At 42.8% G+C, this 18,624-nt stretch overlaps 1 protein-coding gene across 2 annotated transcripts in view; it reads left to right on the top strand.

Annotated features, from left to right (window-relative positions):
- Nucleotides 1-18,624, top strand: part of EFR3B (EFR3 homolog B) — a 188,302-nt gene that overhangs the window by 88,867 nt on the left and 80,811 nt on the right. For both annotated transcript variants that reach the window (XM_063441984.1, XM_063441983.1), the window contains exon 3: nt 14,284-14,414. In XM_063441984.1, coding sequence (XP_063298054.1) covers nt 14,284-14,414 — 131 coding nt within the window. The remainder of the gene's footprint in view (nt 1-14,283; nt 14,415-18,624) is intronic.

Here is an 18,624-nt window from a genome sequence, read left to right as displayed (position 1 = left end):
AAATAAGCAATCCCCAACAAGTCACGGTTACTAAATAACACCATCACAAGGCCATTCAATGAACTGTGAATTTTGGGAACTGAAAGTGAATATTAAGGAAATGTCACATTTCTGACCCGGTTATCATACAGAAAACATCACTTTTGGCCATCACTTTGAATACTCAGCCACTCACACTTTAGCAAAGTGACCTGTGACCGTGTTCTTGTCCAGGTGAATTCAGATCCAGGGTTATGACTGGCACAGTGACAAGGAGGCAATGTTTAACATTTGCCATGTCTACATTTCCCATAATGCACAGGTACTGACTGCCAGAAGTTATCCATCATTGTTCTAAATGCAGGGGTAGGCCACCTTTGGCACTCCAGATGTTATGCACTACACCTTTCATGATTCTCTGCGAGCATTATGGCTGCGAGAGCACTATGGGAGGTGTAGTCCACAATATCTAGAGTACAGAACGTTGCTTAAAGAAACGATATAGGGTCAGAAACACAAACATGTATTCCTGACCCTATAGTGTAAAAAACACCATCTATCCCCCCTGGACCTCCATAAATATAGTACAATCTTACTTGTATTCAAGTCTGCAGCTGCTGGCTCCGCCCCTTAACTGCCTGCTTAGCTGACATCATCAGAAGTGGTGGTCTGAGCTAATCACAATATTTCCCCATAGGATTGCCTGAGACTGTCAAGGAGGAAGTTCAGGGGCAGAGCCAGCACAAGTCAAACACAGCCCTGGCCAATCAGCATCTTGTCATAGAGATGAATTGAATCAATGAATCTCTATGAGGAAAGTTCAGTGTCTGCATGCAGAGGATGGAGACAATGAATGTCAGTCACACTGTGCAGCACTGCCCCAGGAGGAACCTCTAGCAGCCATCTGAGGAGTGGCCAGTGGAATTATCATTAGGCTGTAATGTAAACACTGCATTTTCTCTGAAAAGACAGTGTTTACAGCAAAAAGCCTGAAGGTTATGATTCTACTCACCACAACAAATTCAATAAGCTGTAGTTGTTCTGGTGACTATAGTGTCCCTTTAGATAGCCACTCTGAATGTATTGCTATGAAGAGACAGGGAGGGATACATTTTATTTTATTTTGTAGAGGAGAGTGAGGAGAAGCCTTTATTTTGGGATTGTGAGATGTCCGAAGGACACACGTCTTTATGTTGGTTCTCAGGGAGTGGGAAGCTAAAGCAATTTATGTTGTGAATATTTTGATACTAAATATTTCAGCGAAAGCTGCACATAAAGGAAGATGCTTTTTTGTAATTTCCAAATGCTATATTGCCATGACAACAAGCTCATTCCCGAAACAACATTGTATGATAGTGAGCCGCGGGGTGAAGGCAAACTCCTCAATAGACAGATTGGCCGCCATAGGCAAGGAAACCTGGAAACCACCTTAACAGCAGTAATTACAAGAGAGAAGGATTGTATTCTATTTTCTGCTAGGCTGGATAAATATCATAGGATACACTGCACACCTCCTCGCAGGAATATAGTAAACATGTCAGATTAAGAACAACGTTTGGTTATTTCTTATTTTAACTCAGCTTTTCCTTTAATAAATCAAAATTATTGTGGAGTCAGAAAGTTTGATGGCTCCTACTTAGTTTTGCTAGTAAGACCGAACACCCAGGGGTGCATTCTTTCTATGAAGAGCTCTCCAGGCCTAACTTATGTCAGGAATTTGGAGCTGCTGTATAACCAGGAGCATTAACAGTTACGTTGTTAAAGGGGAACTGTCCCTTCTGGAAATTACACCATTACATAAAACATTGAAAACCACCTATAACTTATGTGAACCTTTTTTTCCACTTGATGCTTTTAAATTAAAGGGACACTATAGTCACCTGAACAACTTTAGCTTAATGAAGCAGTTTTGGTGTATAGAACATGCCCCTGCAGCCTCACTGATCAATCCTGCCATTTAGGAGTTAAATCCCTTTGTTTATGAACCCTAGTCACACCTCCCTGCATGTGACTTGCACAGCCTTCCATAAACACTTCCTGTAAAGAGAGCCCTATTTAGGCTTTCTTTATTGCAAGTTCTGTTTAATTAAGATTTTCTTATCCCCTGCTATGTTAATAGCTTGCTAGACCCTGCAAGAGCCTCCTGTATGGGATTAAAGTTCAATTTAGAGATTGAGATACAATTATTTAAGGTAAATTACATCTGTTTGAAAGTGAAACCAGTTTTTTTTTTCTCTCTCAATGCTCAATGCTGACTGCCAGGTGTAAAGGGTGGAGCTTATAAGAATGATCGACAGGGAGCTTAGATGGAGGCGGCTCTCTCTATACTGACTGCCAGGTGTAATGGGCGGAGCTTATAACAATGATTGACAGGGAACTAAGATGGAGGTGTCTCTCTCTATACTGACTGCCAGGTGTAAAGGGCGGAGCTTATAACAATGATTGACAGGGAGCTAAGATGGAGGTGGCTCTCTCTATACTGACTGCCAGTTGTAAAGGGCGGGGCTTATAACAATGATTGACAGGGAGCTAAGATGGAGGCGGCTCTCTCTATACTGATGGCCAGGTGTAAAGGGCGGAGCTTATAACAATGATTGACAGGTAGCTAAGATGGAGGCGGCTCTCTCAATGCTGACTGCCAGGTGTAAAGGGCGGAGCTTATAACAATGATTGACAGAGAGCTAAGATGGAGGCGGCTCTCTCTATACTGACTGCCAGGTGTAAAGGGCGGAGCTTATAACAATGATTGACAGGGAGCTAAGATGGAGGCGGCTCTCTCTATACTGACGGCCAGGTGTAAAGGGCGGAGCTTATAACAATGATTGACAGGGAGCTAAGATGGAGGTGTCTCTCTCTATGCTGACGGCCAGATGTAAAGGGCGGAGCTTATAACAATGATTGACAGGGAGCTAAGATGGAGGCACACCATTGCAAGATCAATAGGTGTGGATTTATATATTCCAGATAATTTTTTATACCTCACAAATACATATTTGTTAAATATAAGGATGAGCGAACAGGATATTAAAAATCCTGGGAAGTGGCCGAGGCGTGGCCGGACTGCAGACTAAGATGGACGTGTAGTCTGTGAGCTTCGTAGCATCCGAGAGCAATCTACCCACTATCAGCAGCATCGAGCCCCCAAACTCCGCTAAATTACCCCCAAAATGTCAGGGGCACAGTCCGGAGTCAAAGCACAGCGAAAGAAAAAAGGTGAGCAGAGGGAAGCCGCTGTTTCAGTGGCCGACATGCTTACCTCTCCACGAGGCTCACAGGCTGCACAAGATGGCCGCCGGTGCAGCCCGCATCATTCACCGGCAGTTACCACAGACCCGGAATCACCCAGCCACACTCAGTCGGACATAGCTAGCGTCCTAAGCAAGCTGTCGGAGGTCAGACACTACCTGGCAGGGGAGATCTCCAAGAGCACACAAGCACTGACGGCGGAGATACACGCTCTGGGCACCAGGACGGCAACACTGGAAGCCAGAGCTGACGCTGCAGCGCAGGCCCATAATCAAGTAGTGGCCCACTCACAAGCTACATAAAAAAGAATCACCGACCTAGAGTTGGAAATAGAAGATTTGGCAAATCGTTCATGCCGGAACAATGTCAGACTGAGAGGCATACCGGAGGAGCAAAACGAAGGCCCCCTGGTAAGGAAAATGGAGCAATTCTTTCACCAACTAATGCCCGATATCCCCAAAGACAAATGGGCGATAGACAGGGCGCACAGGGCACTGCGCGCCCGAAGAGCAGAGGGGATGCCGCCAAGGGACATTATTATCAAGTTCCACTATTACTCCTCAAAAGAGGCGGTCATGCAATACACACGCCAAAATACTCTGCAATACCAGGGCGCAACCATCACGGCATACCAAGACTTGTCGCCGACGACTTTACAGAGAAGAAAGGCATGGAAACCACTGACGGCGATACTACAACAACACACAATAAAATACACGTGGGGCCATCCCTTAAAGCTGGTGGCCTTCAAGGAGGGAGCCACACACACCCTCTTACCCGGGAACGACCCACAGCGCTTTCTCCGCAACCTCCGCATTGAACCCCCACCAACCCTCAACCTGCAAACGGACCAGATGCCAGAACTCACAACTCTTCAAAGAGAATGGACCGACGCCTAGGTCACAAGACGGCAAGGCGGACACAATAACTTTACAGCTGGGGACATAGAGACCGATTTGGTACAGACCGCAGCTACGTACAGCAGCTAAGTAACGCTCAGGACTTTGAGACTCGGGGGGGGGGGGGGGGGGGGCCTGACACCCAAATGGCCTGACACCCAAAAAAAAAAAAACTACAAGGAAAGGTAATGGGGATGTACCAAGTTGTGTAAATACGATGAGCAATGAGTAAGGGACATATAGACACCAGAGAGCCATTCCCTACTCCGACCTACAAGGTGAAAGGCAATATAGGCCATTTGGTATAAGAGACGAAAAATCACTCACTACGAGTGGAGGTTACACAACACTCCCTAGGGAAGAACATGTAGAGGGAGGGGATCATCCTACAACCACTACTGCTCATAACCAGTTGGTAGCGGGAACGGACAATAGAAGGCACAACACACAGACCAACTACCAGAGGGGGAACAAACAACCAGACACGGGGCTCAAGACACCAGGGCTCGAAGGATGCAAGGAGCACCCGCACCTAACCGGGTATTAACCGAAAAACCCGTGAGTCAGGTGTACGCTCGCCATATACTCTGGCGACTTGTAAGACCAGGGAAAATGTACAACTGTATATATACAAATATTTTATTGTTATGTTATTGATACTGATGTTAATGTTTTAACTGTTTTTAACGATGTCACAAAGCCACAAGAAGTCACGAAACAAATGAAGGAGACTGACCTCTCACAGCACCCACCCCACCCAACACTAGATCACTGGTGGCTACACCCACACGGACCGCATAGCAGACAACCGATTCCATGACTCTGAACATTCTGACAATAAACGCCAAGGGCTTAAACACACCCAACAAACGCAGAATCCTACACAGAGACATTAAGGCTAAACAAGCGGATATCGCTCTAATACAAGAAACCCACTTACCCAGGTCGGCACACGTACAATTGAAAAAGCATAAATACAACACAGTCCACGAAGCGAGGGCTCTGAGGAAAAAAGCAGGAGTGGCCATCCTGATACACAAACGATGCCCATTTAACCTGACTAAAGCACATATAGACCCAGAGGGCAGATATATAGCTCTTACTGGCACCATACACTCCACAAAGATACATATAGTAAATATATACGCTCCCAGCACTCCTGAACCAGGATACTGGGAATCTCTAAAAACACTACTAACGCACCTCACAGGTGGCATCTTGGTGATGGGGGGGGACTTCAACGCGGTCCCCTGCCCAGCAATAGACAGGAGTGGCAAACCAGGAACGGTTCGCTCACAGGGGGGGGGGAGACAAGACAAACTGCTCAACGCTTTTCTTACACACACAGGGCTACTAGACGCCTGGCGCATACAACATCCACACACAAAAGACTACACATACTACTCAGCACCACACAACACATACTCAAGGATAGACAACATATACCTAAACGGGGCTGGAATGTCCAAATTGAGCCAAACAGAAATACATAGCATCACATGGTCAGACCACGGAGCGGTAACAGCGACCCTGACCAAAATACAGCACCACAGTAGCTGGACATGGAAATTAAACACGTCCCTCCTCCAAGACGAAACCATACTCAATGACACCAAAAAAGCTATAACAGACTACTTCACCACTAACGAGGGGGAAGACATTGGCCCAACACCACTATGGGCAGCACATAAGGCAGTACTGCGAGGACACTTCATTAAAATAGCGACCCACAAAAAGAAAACTAAAACGAAACAGCTCTTAGAATTACAGACTAACCTACGGAAAGCGGAAACTAGACACAAACAGGACCCTACCGCAGTTAACCTTCAAACACTTCAGGATCTTAGACATGCCCTGAAGCAAATGTCCATAGGCGAGATCACCAAGGCCCTTACGTGGTCCAAACGCTTTTTCTATGAAAAAGCAGGCAAAATGGACACATTATTGGCTAGGACCCTGAAACCCAGGCCCGTATTTCGGCCAATCACGACCATAAAGACACACATTAACACTACAGCTAGCACACCTAAAGACATCAACGAGGAGTTCACTAGCTACTTCAGTAAACTGTATAACCACTCCCCCCGCAGTGACAGCGAACTAAACCAACACTTGACAAACATAGAGAACTTCCTCAACCACTCTGATCTGCCCACAGTATCAGAGGGAGAAGCCGACCTCTTAAAGGAACCGATCACGCCAGAGGAAATCGCAGCAGCGATCTCAATACTCAAAGGCAATAAAGCCCCAGGCCCCGATGGCTACGATATTCAATACTACAAAACATTTAGAACAGAACTGATCCCACAGCTGACCAAACTTTATAATCATTTTATGACAGGGGGAACCCCCGACCGAGACATGGCCACAGCAAACATAGTGCTGCTGCCAAAACCCAACAAAGACGCCACTCAGACCGCCAACTATAGACCAATCTCCCTTATCAACGCGGATCTAAAGACATTCACTAAAATTCTGGCAACGAGACTCACTTCACTGCTGCCTAAACTAATACACTCAGACCAGGTGGGTTTTATTCCAGGCAGACAGTTATACGAAAATACCCGCAGAGGGGTAGACTTATTATGGCACATGAAACAGACCTATTCACCATCACTGGCCCTGTCGCTGGACGCAGAGAAGGCCTTTGATAGGGTACAATGGCCCTTTATGTTCCGACTCATGGAAAAGCAGGGATTCCCAGAACGATACATAACAGCTACCAAAGCACTCTACACAGACATACAAGCCCAAACACTTATCACCGGTGCCCAAAAAACGCCCTTCAGTGTAAGTAATGGAACGAGACAGGGCTGCCCCTTATCCCCGCTCCTCTTCGCGATGGTGTTAGAACCGATGCTGCAAGCCATCAGAAAAGACCCTAACATCAAAGGGATACAGGTAGGCACAAAACAATACAAAGTGGCGGCGTACGCAGATGATGTTCTGCTCACGCTATCCGATCCAAAGCAATCAATGACACGCCTGCATACGCTCCTACAGGAGTATGGCGAGGTATCGGGATATAAAGTGAACCTCACCAAATCGGTGGCACTCTCATTCCACAACACAGAAGAGGACAACACTCATCTAACCAACACATACAAAATTAAAATGGCCAAAGAACAATTCACGTACCTAGGGATACAATTAACAAAAAAACACTCCATGCTATACAGGCTAAACTACACAACACTAATACATAAACTGAAAAAAGATTTGGAGAACTGGTCAGACAAACCAATTACTTGGATAGGAAGATTACACTCAATAAAGATGAATGTCCTGCCCAGACTCCTTTTCCTATTCCAAGCATTACCCGTTAAAGTCACAAAAAGGGATATAGCCGACATCCAAAAGGCAATAGATGAGTTTATATGGCAGGGAAAAAGACCTCGGATAGCCAGGGCGGTGTTATACAACCCAAAGTGGAGGGGAGGCCTGGGACTGCCACACTTATACCACTACTATCTAGCAGCACAGATAACGCAAATAGCACATTGGCACAGCCCTGAGGGCCGACATCAATGGGTAGATATAGAAACCACCCTCATGGGCGAGGACCCACCACAACTATTCATATGGACCCCCAAAAACTACAGGGTGCTTCTCAAAACCACCTGCCCAGCAATCCTAAACTCTATAGACATATGGGACAAAACAGCCATAAAATACCAGCTCATGAACAACCCCTCCCCCATGACAACGATACTGCGCAATAGAGCGTTCCCACCAGGACTATGCACAACAGCTTTTAAAAGAATAAAGGCCACAGGGACACACAGATATACTCATCTGTACCAAGACAAACAGGTAATCACCTTTGACCAACTAAAGACTCTAGCACCCTTGACAAACCATGATTTCTTCAGATACATTCAAATCCGAGATTTCGCACAAACCACGGAGGTCAGAACAGCAATACACAAACGCAAAACCTTTTTCGAGCGCATGTGCCTTAGGGCAGTGCTCCCCAACCTTTTTATCGCCGCGGACCGGTAAACATTTGATAATTTTTCCGTGGCCCGCTTGTTTTGATTTAATAAGACAAAAAAAAAAAACAGTCACATATATTAAAAAAACACGCAGACACATACATAGTCAGAAAATCACAAACACAGTCACATAAAGACATAGACTCAAAATTGTGTGTATGTGTGTGTGAGCGGTGCAGTGTGTATGTGAGGGTGGCAGTGTGTGTGAGAGTTGCAGTGTGTGTGTGTTTGGGGCGGTGTGTGTATGGGGGGCAGTGTTTGCGGGGCAGTGTGTGTAGTGTGTGTATGGGGCAGTGTTTGGGGGCAGTGTGTGTAGTGTGTGTATGGGGCAGTGTTTGTGGGGCAGTGTGTGTAGTGTGTGTATGGGGGCAGTGTTTGCAGTGTGTGTATGGGGCAGTGTTTGGGGGCAGTGTGTGTCGGGGGCAGTGTGTGTAGTGTGTGTATGGGGGCAGTGTTTGGGGGCAGTGTGTGTAGTGTGTGTATGGGGGAGTGTTTGTGGGGCAGTGTGTGTAGTGTGTGTATGGGGCAGTGTTTGTGGGGCAGTGTGTGTAGTGTGTGTATGGGGGCAGTGTTTGCGGGGCAGTGTGTGTAGTGTGTGTATGGGGCAGTGTTTGTGGGGCAGTGTGTGTAGTGTGTGTATGGGGCAGTGTTTGTGGGGCTGGGTGTGTAGTGTGTGTATGGGGGCAGTGTGTGTAGTGTGTGTATGGGGCAGTGTTTGTGGGGCAGTGTGTGTAGGGCTGTGTGTGTAGTGTGTGTATGGGGCAGTGTGTGTATGGGGGCAGTGTGTGTATGGGGAGTAAGGAGGGTAGGGAGGCTTTTTTTTATTTATTTAATTAAAAATAATATATTGATGTCCCCCCCTCCCTTCTTACCTTTACTGGGAGGAGGGGGGACAATTCTTAGTCCCTGGTGGTCCGGTGGGGATTCCCTGGTGGTCCCAGTGGTGGTGAGATGAACTCTAGCCCAGTTACAGGGCTAGAGTTCACTCTCGCGAGATTTGGAGCGTTGCCGTGGTTACCGCGGCAACGCTCCAAATCTCGCGAGAGGAGGACCCGGAGGAGCTGCAGGTAAGAGCTCCCGGGTCCTCTCTCACTCCCTCCCCTGCCGGCTGCCAGCACCGTGCCTGCGGACCGGGGAGGGAGATCTCTGATCTCCCCTCCGGTCCGCAGGCACATTGCAGGGCTGGCACTTGGGCAATGCCAGCCCTGCATTAGCCGGCAGGCTCGCACACCCCTGGGCGGCCCGGTACCGTTTGATCCACGGACCGGTACCGGTCCGCGGCCCGGGGGTTGGGGAACACTGCCTTAGGGAACACATGCCCACGATAATGATAACAACACTGTATAACCATATAGGGGAGGAGTCAGGAGAATGGGGTACATTAACCTACACAGACAGGTGGGAAACGGATCTGGGAGAGAAGCTAGAGGGGGAGGAGTGGCGAGACATATGGGAAGCAAGCTCCAAGATTTCCATATGCACCACCTTGCAGGAACAAATGTACAAAATCCTATTCCGGTGGTACACCACCCCGACAAAACAATGCCATATGGGCTTGAGTCCATCAGACACATGCTGGAGACTATGTGGGGAAAAGGCACTTACATCCACATGTGGTGGCAATGCCCCAAGGTTAGAATATACTGGAAGGAGGTGACAGACCAAAACTCACGCATATTACAGAAACAACTGACCGCAAACCCATGGGCTTGCCTCCTGTCCAGACCGACCGAAGGGTTAGACAAACACAACCAAAAATTACTAAACTCACTGAACCTGGCAGCACGCAGGGCTTTAGCGCAACACTGGAATAAAATAGACACCCCACCTATCACACTTGTACGGACGAAAATCAGAGACAACTGTCTGATGGACAGGATGACAGCCCAAGTGCGAAACACCACCTCCACCTACCGAAAAGTTTGGGAACCATGGGAACAGTTTGACACATGATTCAGGGGAATTTACACACAATTGAGTGAGATCAATGGAAAAGATAACAATGACGAGTCAAACAACCCTGTAATACACAACTATGTGACAAATGTTAACAAAGTTTATATTGTTTGTTAAATTCATGTTTTTACTAAATACGAAAAGAAAAAATGACGGTTACCATGGCATAAACAATGGGCTTCTGCGTAAGCCAAACAAAGCATATGTACTATTGTGTAACTGTCAACACCAAAATAAAGAATTGAAAAAAAAAAAAAAAAAATCCCGGGAAGTGGCCATCTCTCTTTAATTACACAAATATTTATGACTTATCATTACAAATAGGTACACAGAGGGCGTCTAGACTAAGTTACCATGACAACATGTTTATTTTATTTCTCGGTCTGCCCAAGCACTTCGATTATGTAAAAAAACCTTGCAAAGTGCAGGCACTTCATAGCACTGAAAAGGTTAAATTGGATTGTCTGTCTGCATCACAATAAAGTCAAATAACAGCATATCATATATCTCCTTATTGGCAGAGATCCCTTAGCGCCCCACAGAACCATCAGTCTTATTGGCTGCAATAGATTAAAATTCTTTCCTTTTAAAAATCCTATCCTGATATAGTTCAAATGCCGGCTCCTGCCCTGGAGCTGTAAAACTGCACAACTTTATATGTATTCATGAAAAATAATTTTTATTCTCTTGAAACCGGAATTAGGAGGAATTTCTATAAATCTGGAATAAAGCCCTAATAAAAAGTATATTGTTTTATAGAACTATTTTTGTAAAAAAAAAATTTGTATAGTGGCAAATGTAAGTAAATACATAAATAATAATATTAAAAAAAAAAAAAGATTTTAACTCTGTGTTATTACCTGTCAATACAATTGATTAAAGCAGTTTATTTCACATCTGGCTACACAGAGATATTCCGCAACGTGGTCGCCAACTTCCAATCCGACTTTGTTTCCTTTTGATCTTGCAGTTTAACTGTCAAATGTTGAGATCGTTTTAAAACTCTATATCCCTGACGTTAAGGTCGAACGGATTTGATCTATAACTAAAACACATCGCGGGTCCCCATTTGAAACTGTTTCTAAAGGAGAGAACCATATAATAGAGATACAAATATTATTCAGAGTTATTTCTGTTTTATTTTTGGTTAATCTTTATTTAGTGGGGGATAGAATTACAGTATACTACAAAATGGGAAATACAACGTGATTGGTGCGCATGTTAACAGTGCCACTGATAACAAAAATTACGACACAACGTGATTGGTGCGCATGTTAACAGTGCCACTGATAACAAAAATTAAACAGCAGTACTAGCAAAATGTTACATAAATAGCCCCTTAGATACAAGTAATAGAAAAGGGATAGATGAATGGAAAGAGTCCTCCACTGGTCAGGGGATATTATTATTATTATTTACCTGGGGATGTTTAATGTAATATCATTAACAGAGCCTTTTCTTATAGTAAACACTTTCATTTAACCCTAAACACCTCTGTAAATGTTCTGGGTTTAGTTATAGCTCCAAATCCATCTGGCCTGTTGTAGTGGCAAACATTCCCAAAATGTTGTGGGGGCAAAGAATTGTTTTATTACTGTATCCTGGCTCCAGGATGCAGCAGAAGGCAAGAGATGTACATTCATGTCAGTATCCGTGGGACAAGATGGACTAGCTTGAGATCTTTGGGTAGTGTTCTGATGTGGCGAGTGGTGCTTCTCTCTCTCTCCTCATGCTCTTTCTCTTACTGGTAAAGCTGTGAAGGATGGCATGCAGAACCCCCACCTGGGTAGACTATGGAAGGATGGGGGAGAATATTGAGGGCATGGTGTATATTTACTTCATGTAGTGAGCCTCTTGCACATGATTCCATTATCATTCACATGCAGGGAAAGAAATACACAAAGCTGTCTATATGTAACAATCTAAAGCTTTATACACCCCAGATGCCCATAAGTCCAAATACTACAGGTGTCCCCACATCACCGTATGAACAGTTCGTAGACTTTATGGGCACGGTAGGTTTAGTAGGAAAAAGGGTATGGACACATCTGGGCAAAACTGAACTTGGTTCATCACAAGACACTACTACTATATGGGTGTAGTATACTCTTGTCTGTTGTCAATGTGTAGGCAGACTGTGGGAACAAGGGAACCCATGAATATTCTTTAGCTGAGTGCTTGGAGTGAGATCAGACTCTGTGTCCGGAGATGGACTCCTTGCTGTGTTTGTCATGGCCTCTGTCCATGGTACTGAACATTATATAATAGTTATTATAATAGGAATAGGGTTAGGATTAAGGATGTTAGGTTTAGGGATTTTAGGTTTTGTATTTTAGAGTTAGGGTAGGTATTTTACCGTTGGGTGTTGGCTTTTGGTAATTTTGAGACTCTGGTTGAGGATATTAGGCTCAGTAATTTTAGGATTAGATTTTACATTTTGGGTAAATTTACTTGCATCAAACCGGCCTTATTGAAATGGTCTAGACCAGTGGTCCCTAACCCAGTCCAGGGCCACCAACAGTCCAGGATTTATGTATTTCCCTATTTTATTCCAATGGAGAATGGACACTGACAAAAGCTGGACTGTTGGTGGTCCATGAGGACTGGGTTGGGGACCACTGGTCTAGACCATTGCTTGTCCTTGCTGGTAAAGAGGCATTTGACAAATAAATAGGTTACAAAAAAACACCAAACAAATATATTCAAATGCACAACCAAAAAGGGAAAGAAAATATTAAACCTATGTGTAGGATTCTAGCAGATTTTGCTATACATCTCTAATTTAACTTAAACAAAAATAATCAGAAGATTAGATTCTACTTAACCTTTAGAATAAATAGACTCCCAACATATCATATATTCCTATGGAAATCACCGCTGTGGAAATATAGACTACAAATGGTTCTTATTACCCTCTGATTTGTCATCCCCCCCCCCCCCCCCATCCTCAGCACTCGAGTACTCACGCAGGTGATATGAGATATGAGAAGGGGCTTAGTCCGTTGCAGAGCAAATCATGTCTAATCATACTGTGGTCTATTGAAACCGCGTCTGAAATCAAATTAACCACAACAAAACCTGACACTGTTACTAAAGCCTCGCTGTGATTACCTCCTTATTACAAGGATAAGGGGGCAGAGAGTCGAATTAGTAAACTGTCTGCAGAAACATTTTACTGGTTTCCATGGTGATTGCCCCTTTGCCCCAGGCGTTCTGTTTGTCCTGTTCACAGAACTTCGTGGATTTAACAAATTCCCACAGATGTAACCTTTCTTTTCCCTGTTCTCAGAATATCATGTTTCCCAGAATGCACTTCACCTCCTGCTAATCGGCTGTGCAGTTTGTTAATTTAATGTTTATCCCTTTTTATAACTGGCTCTGTGCTCAGAGGAGTTTGGGGGTGGTGGTGGGGCCCCTTTTTAAGGGGACCGTATACATATTCCAGCTGATTATTAATGCCTGCTAACTTGCAGGATGTCTGACGCTCAACACGGCAGATTTGACTAATTTTAGGCATTTCAACCATTTGTACACAGGTTGCAAGGTTGGCAAACAAGATGCCAGTCACTAATGAACTGCACGTGTCCCATTATAGCACAATAGTTAATCAGCGTGCCACAATCTTACAATATTTCCCCCATTGTTACAAAGAGATTAAATTGGACGTGATTCCCAGTGTCGTGATATATTGCAAGCTATTTCCTAGGAACACATTTTTAGAAAGCTGGTTAACCATTTAAAATATATTAAAATGCTGACGGGAGGAATCCCATGCTGTTTTCATTATTGTAGTATAGTTACGTAAATCAATACAAAGGAGGAGATTTTATAAAGTGTTGTAAAGAAATAATGTTTTTGAACAGTTTGTTAAATCGGTTGTTGTCTCACTTGCTTCTCCTTCATAATTTTTTGAATGTATGTTTTTTTTTTCGTGATACCACGGATTTATCACTCTTTATTACTTTTTCCATCAAAAAATAGTTTTCTTTCATTCCTAATTTTTCTGCCACTCGAAATTTGATGAAGTGCATATTTATCCGAAAGATGGTGGAATTTAGACAGAGAAAAGCTAAAACATTTAAAACTATTTTTAGAACAGTTTAATAAATATGAACAGATTTGAGCCCACTAATTTAGGTCACTTTGTGTATTTATTTATTTGTTTATATAAAATACAGGATGACATTAACTAACTGTTCTCTCTTTAGCAGGATGGACTGATCAAATCTAACATGGAGAAGTTGACCTTCTATGCGCTCTCGGCTCCTGAGAAATTGGATCGGATCGGGGCCTACCTTTCGGAGAGGCTGAGCCGGGATGTTGCCAGACATCGCTATGGGTGAGTTTGGACAAACGTTTACCTATCTTCATTGAGACACTCTGTGACATCACGGGAATACGAGTAATACACAATGATTCAAAATTTCGATCTATTTCCAAAGCGTCAGTGTGCACGAACAGTTAACAGAGCGCGCCGTGTGACTAATGATAAATAATTACAGATAAAAGCTTTTAGCTCATTCCAAGGATGGGATTAGAGGCTGTGTATTTCAGATTTTAGGAACGTGCAGTAATGCAGACTAACGAGCAGATTCCTGGCACATGACGACCCAATATCAAGCCGTAGCAATCACAAGGGTTTACAAGCTGCTTAAGCACTGCACATTCTGTTTGCCGGAGGGTATTCAAATGTATTTTCAGCATTTTTATCAAAAAACTCCCTCTATGAATTCTTTCAAATTTTCCCTTCCCCCTCGTTGTAGTGCATAAAGAATTAAAGGGCCGAGGCTTTATTTTTCAATCACTGAATTATAAGCTCATTTTAGCAGCGCCGACGTTGCTGTAAATTTGATTGCTGTGTATTTGTGGATTATTTATTGATTTTTGTTTTGAATCCAGTTTGGGGATTTTTTCACATACCGTACATGGGTTTTATTGCAGTGGAGCTCTGACAGAATCTAATGCACCCAACATATTTTGAACTTGTATAAAATAGAGCCAAAAGTGGGACAGATCTGTTTCCTTGGTTCTGTGTTTTGTTGCTGTGGAGCTCTGTGATACAGGCAAACACTTGGTGTAGACCTCACCCATGCACTCTGTACATTGATGTGAGTGTTTGTTTTTATGGAGCTCTGTGATGCAACTATGCACTCTACACATTACTGTAAGTTTTATTTCTATGGAGCTCTGTGATGCACCCATGCACTCTGCACATTCCTCTCAGAAGTGCTCATAACCAGACCTCCCAACTGTCCAGTGGAAAAGTCCCTATTTTAGTTTTCTTTCTCGCCAACCTTAATTTATGAATTATTCAGTTATTACTATCAAAATGGAATAATCTCACCTGCAGATTCACCATTCTGGAAAGGAAAATGTGCATTTATTTGTTGCTTTAGATACAATTAAATGAACATTGGTTTTAATGCACCTATCTCTTGGCTAAATTAACATAAATGTGTTAATTTGCTGAGTACTATTCTCTAAATACATTGCTGAAATATACCCAGTTGCCTCAAGGGATGTGCTCTAGACTGCGGCTGTGTGCTTTTATTATAAGGTACATCTGCAAGACATCCTAGAATTTACAGGGACACTATAGGCACCAAAACAACTTTAGCTTCATGAAGCAGTGTTAGTGTATAGAACATGCCCCTGCAGTCTCACTGCTCATATCTCTCCCATTTAGGAGTTAAATCCCTTTGTTTATACACTCCTAGTCACACCTCCCTGCATGTGAATTACACAGCATTCCATAAACACTTCCTGAAAAGAGAAATTTATTGTTTACACTTCTTTTATGACATAGTCTGTTTAATTTAGAATTTCTTATATCCTGCACTGTTAATAGCTTAATATACCTTGCAGGAGCCTTCTGTGGATATGATTAACCCCTTAAGGACACATGACGTGTGTGACACGTCATGATTCCCTTTTATTCCAGAAGTTTGGTCCTTAAGGGGTTAAAGCTATCTTTAAAGAGCAGGAGATACACATTCTACATAAAACGTCCACATGTAAGTTTACATCTGATTGAAAATAAAAACTTTTTTTCACACTGGTTGTGTCAGTCACAGCCAGGGGAGGTGTGATTAGGGCTGCAGAAATAGAAACAAAAGTGATTTAACTTATAAATTACAGAGAATTGAGACGTGAGACTGCAGGATCATGATCTATACACCAAAGCTGTTTCATTAAGCTAAAGTTGTTTTGGTCACTATAGTGCCCCTTTAATTATGAAACAGATAAGCGATCCCATGATTCAGGCTTTCTGCATTGACACATAAGGACTAAAAACTTGTCAAGTCAGGGGCGTTGTGTATAGCCTGACAAAATGGCCACCATTCCTTAGAACACATGCGTTTGATTATGAGCCATGCAGGCCACCCGGGGAAAGCACTTAATTAGTTACTTTGTGGTTTTCAAGCCAGAGGGGTGGTCGGTGTTCGGTATACATAAAAGGAACGAGGAGTTCATGTTCGGGAGCCGAACCAGGTTGATATGGACAAAATAACTCCCGAACGGAATAACATTTGTAACCTACAGATACTTAGTCCCAAGGAATACGAGGTGTTCGCCACACTTACTTTAAAAGGGTTTTCAGGATATGATCATTGCTTCCATCGCAAAATGCTGACAGGGTAGAATTGGCAGAATTAACCATGTCTTTGCCCGGGGAGAACTTGTTGCAGAAGTTACATACTCGGCGTTCTTTCATCAAGTGCAGGCAGGATTATATGAATATTTATGTGATTTTTTTTTGTTTTTAATTTAATCCTTTTTATTTCTTATTTTCTTTCTTTAAACACAGAATTTCCTTATTAATTAATAAAGGTGTGAACATAGTATTAAAATCAAATATTTATTTTGTAAATAACTTTACAAATCCATAAAACAGCATCCATAACAATTGATCTGCTTTACAAATAAATGTTCCACCGCAGCCACCTTGTGGTCTTGTATACTGCGCATGATTATATCCAAGGGTGATCTAATCAATAAACTATTTTTCACTTCTTATATAAAATCAATCGGACTTCCTGCACAACTTGTCACCAAGCCAGGGACACGTTAACATTGGATTTTTAGATGGAGCGCAGAATTAGATTGGAATGCTTGTCATTGTCAGAGAGGAGAATTCAGTGTAATTTGATGTCAGGGAGCTATACCTGATTGAAATTAACCCATTTCATGTCCTTGCTCTGACAAAATCTCACATTAAATAAATAAATAAATAAATAAATCATTGTACTAAACCATTGTTTTTCATAATATGTATAGAGAATGGAAGATAATTATGGGTTCTGATTTCTCTTGATTAAAATATAATGTGGCTTATTAATTCAGGAAGTACAAAATAGACCTTTAAATAATCCTAAACCTTTTACGGCTTTCTCACATGAAGCTACATACATTTATAATCAATATGAACATGCAAATAACAGGATTTGTGTCTCAGTTTATTAAGAGGTGAATTCAGTAGACTGTGGCTTTTCCTTTAGAGAACAGGAAAAAATGGGACATGGAAAGTCGGAGTGCATGTTTGTAGAGATTTGGAAGCTAAAAGGGCAGTATGCTTTTATTATTCTTGGCTGAGTTTTAAAGGGACACTCCAGGTTGGAGTTCTTCTTAAAAGATGTATTAAAAATATAAGCAAAACCAAAAAATAAAAATACTCACATTTGAACCGCCTGCATTTGCTGCGTATGCATCTGCTTTACAGCTTCTGTAGTGAGCTCTGTTCAGACTAGAAAGTGGCTCTGCGAATTAAGGTGCACCCTTAACTTTTTAAGGGCTTATCTCATTCAGTTGTCAACTTTCTACAGTAGAAGTACATGTGAACCAATACTCCCTTCATTCTTCTTGGGGAAGGAGGGGGCAGTCTTAATCCGTAAGGAACAGCTCTACCCATAATAGAGATGGATTCAGCATAGAAGGAGAATTGCTTTTCCAAAATAGTGGTACCATCCACACCCGGCAAAGACAAAACCAGTTCCAGATAAAATGTATTTCACCTACCAAACATGAAAAGTTTCCAGGAGGCCCATTGTAGACCATGTCCACTGTGTGTTGGCCCAGGAAAAGGGGGGAAATAAAATACACTTATCTAAAAAAAATATCTTCTCATGCCACCATCTACTGGCAAAATGGAACTTACAATATATAGGTCAATAGAAGATCCCCCAAAATCTCTAGGGAAAAAAAAGAGAATTGCCCGAGGCAGACTGGGTGGCATTGACTTTTAAAGATGTGAGGTTTGCAGTTGAAGGACTTTCGCTGTCCCACCAGAAGGTAGTTAGCTCACACACTGGAAAGAGCTTGGCTTAACAAAGGTAATCTTAAAGCCACATCAAATTTCTGACAGTTGCCAGGTATAATTTAATTATACATGTCATGTATAAGTTTTTTTTTTGTTTGTTTTTTTTTAGTAAAGACATAATAAATATAGTGTAGTGTTAGAGATTATACATTTAAAACCTTTTGCGTTTTGGCCCTAAAACCGTAGAGCCATTGCAGCCTGCATCCCATTAATAACATCTCCTGAACTCTGC

This window comes from Pelobates fuscus, chromosome 2 (assembly GCF_036172605.1).
Source record: "Pelobates fuscus isolate aPelFus1 chromosome 2, aPelFus1.pri, whole genome shotgun sequence".
Lineage (NCBI taxonomy): Eukaryota > Metazoa > Chordata > Amphibia > Anura > Pelobatidae > Pelobates > Pelobates fuscus.
The sequence above is the reverse complement of the archived record's forward strand: the minus strand, read 5'-3'. Positions and strand labels throughout refer to the sequence as shown.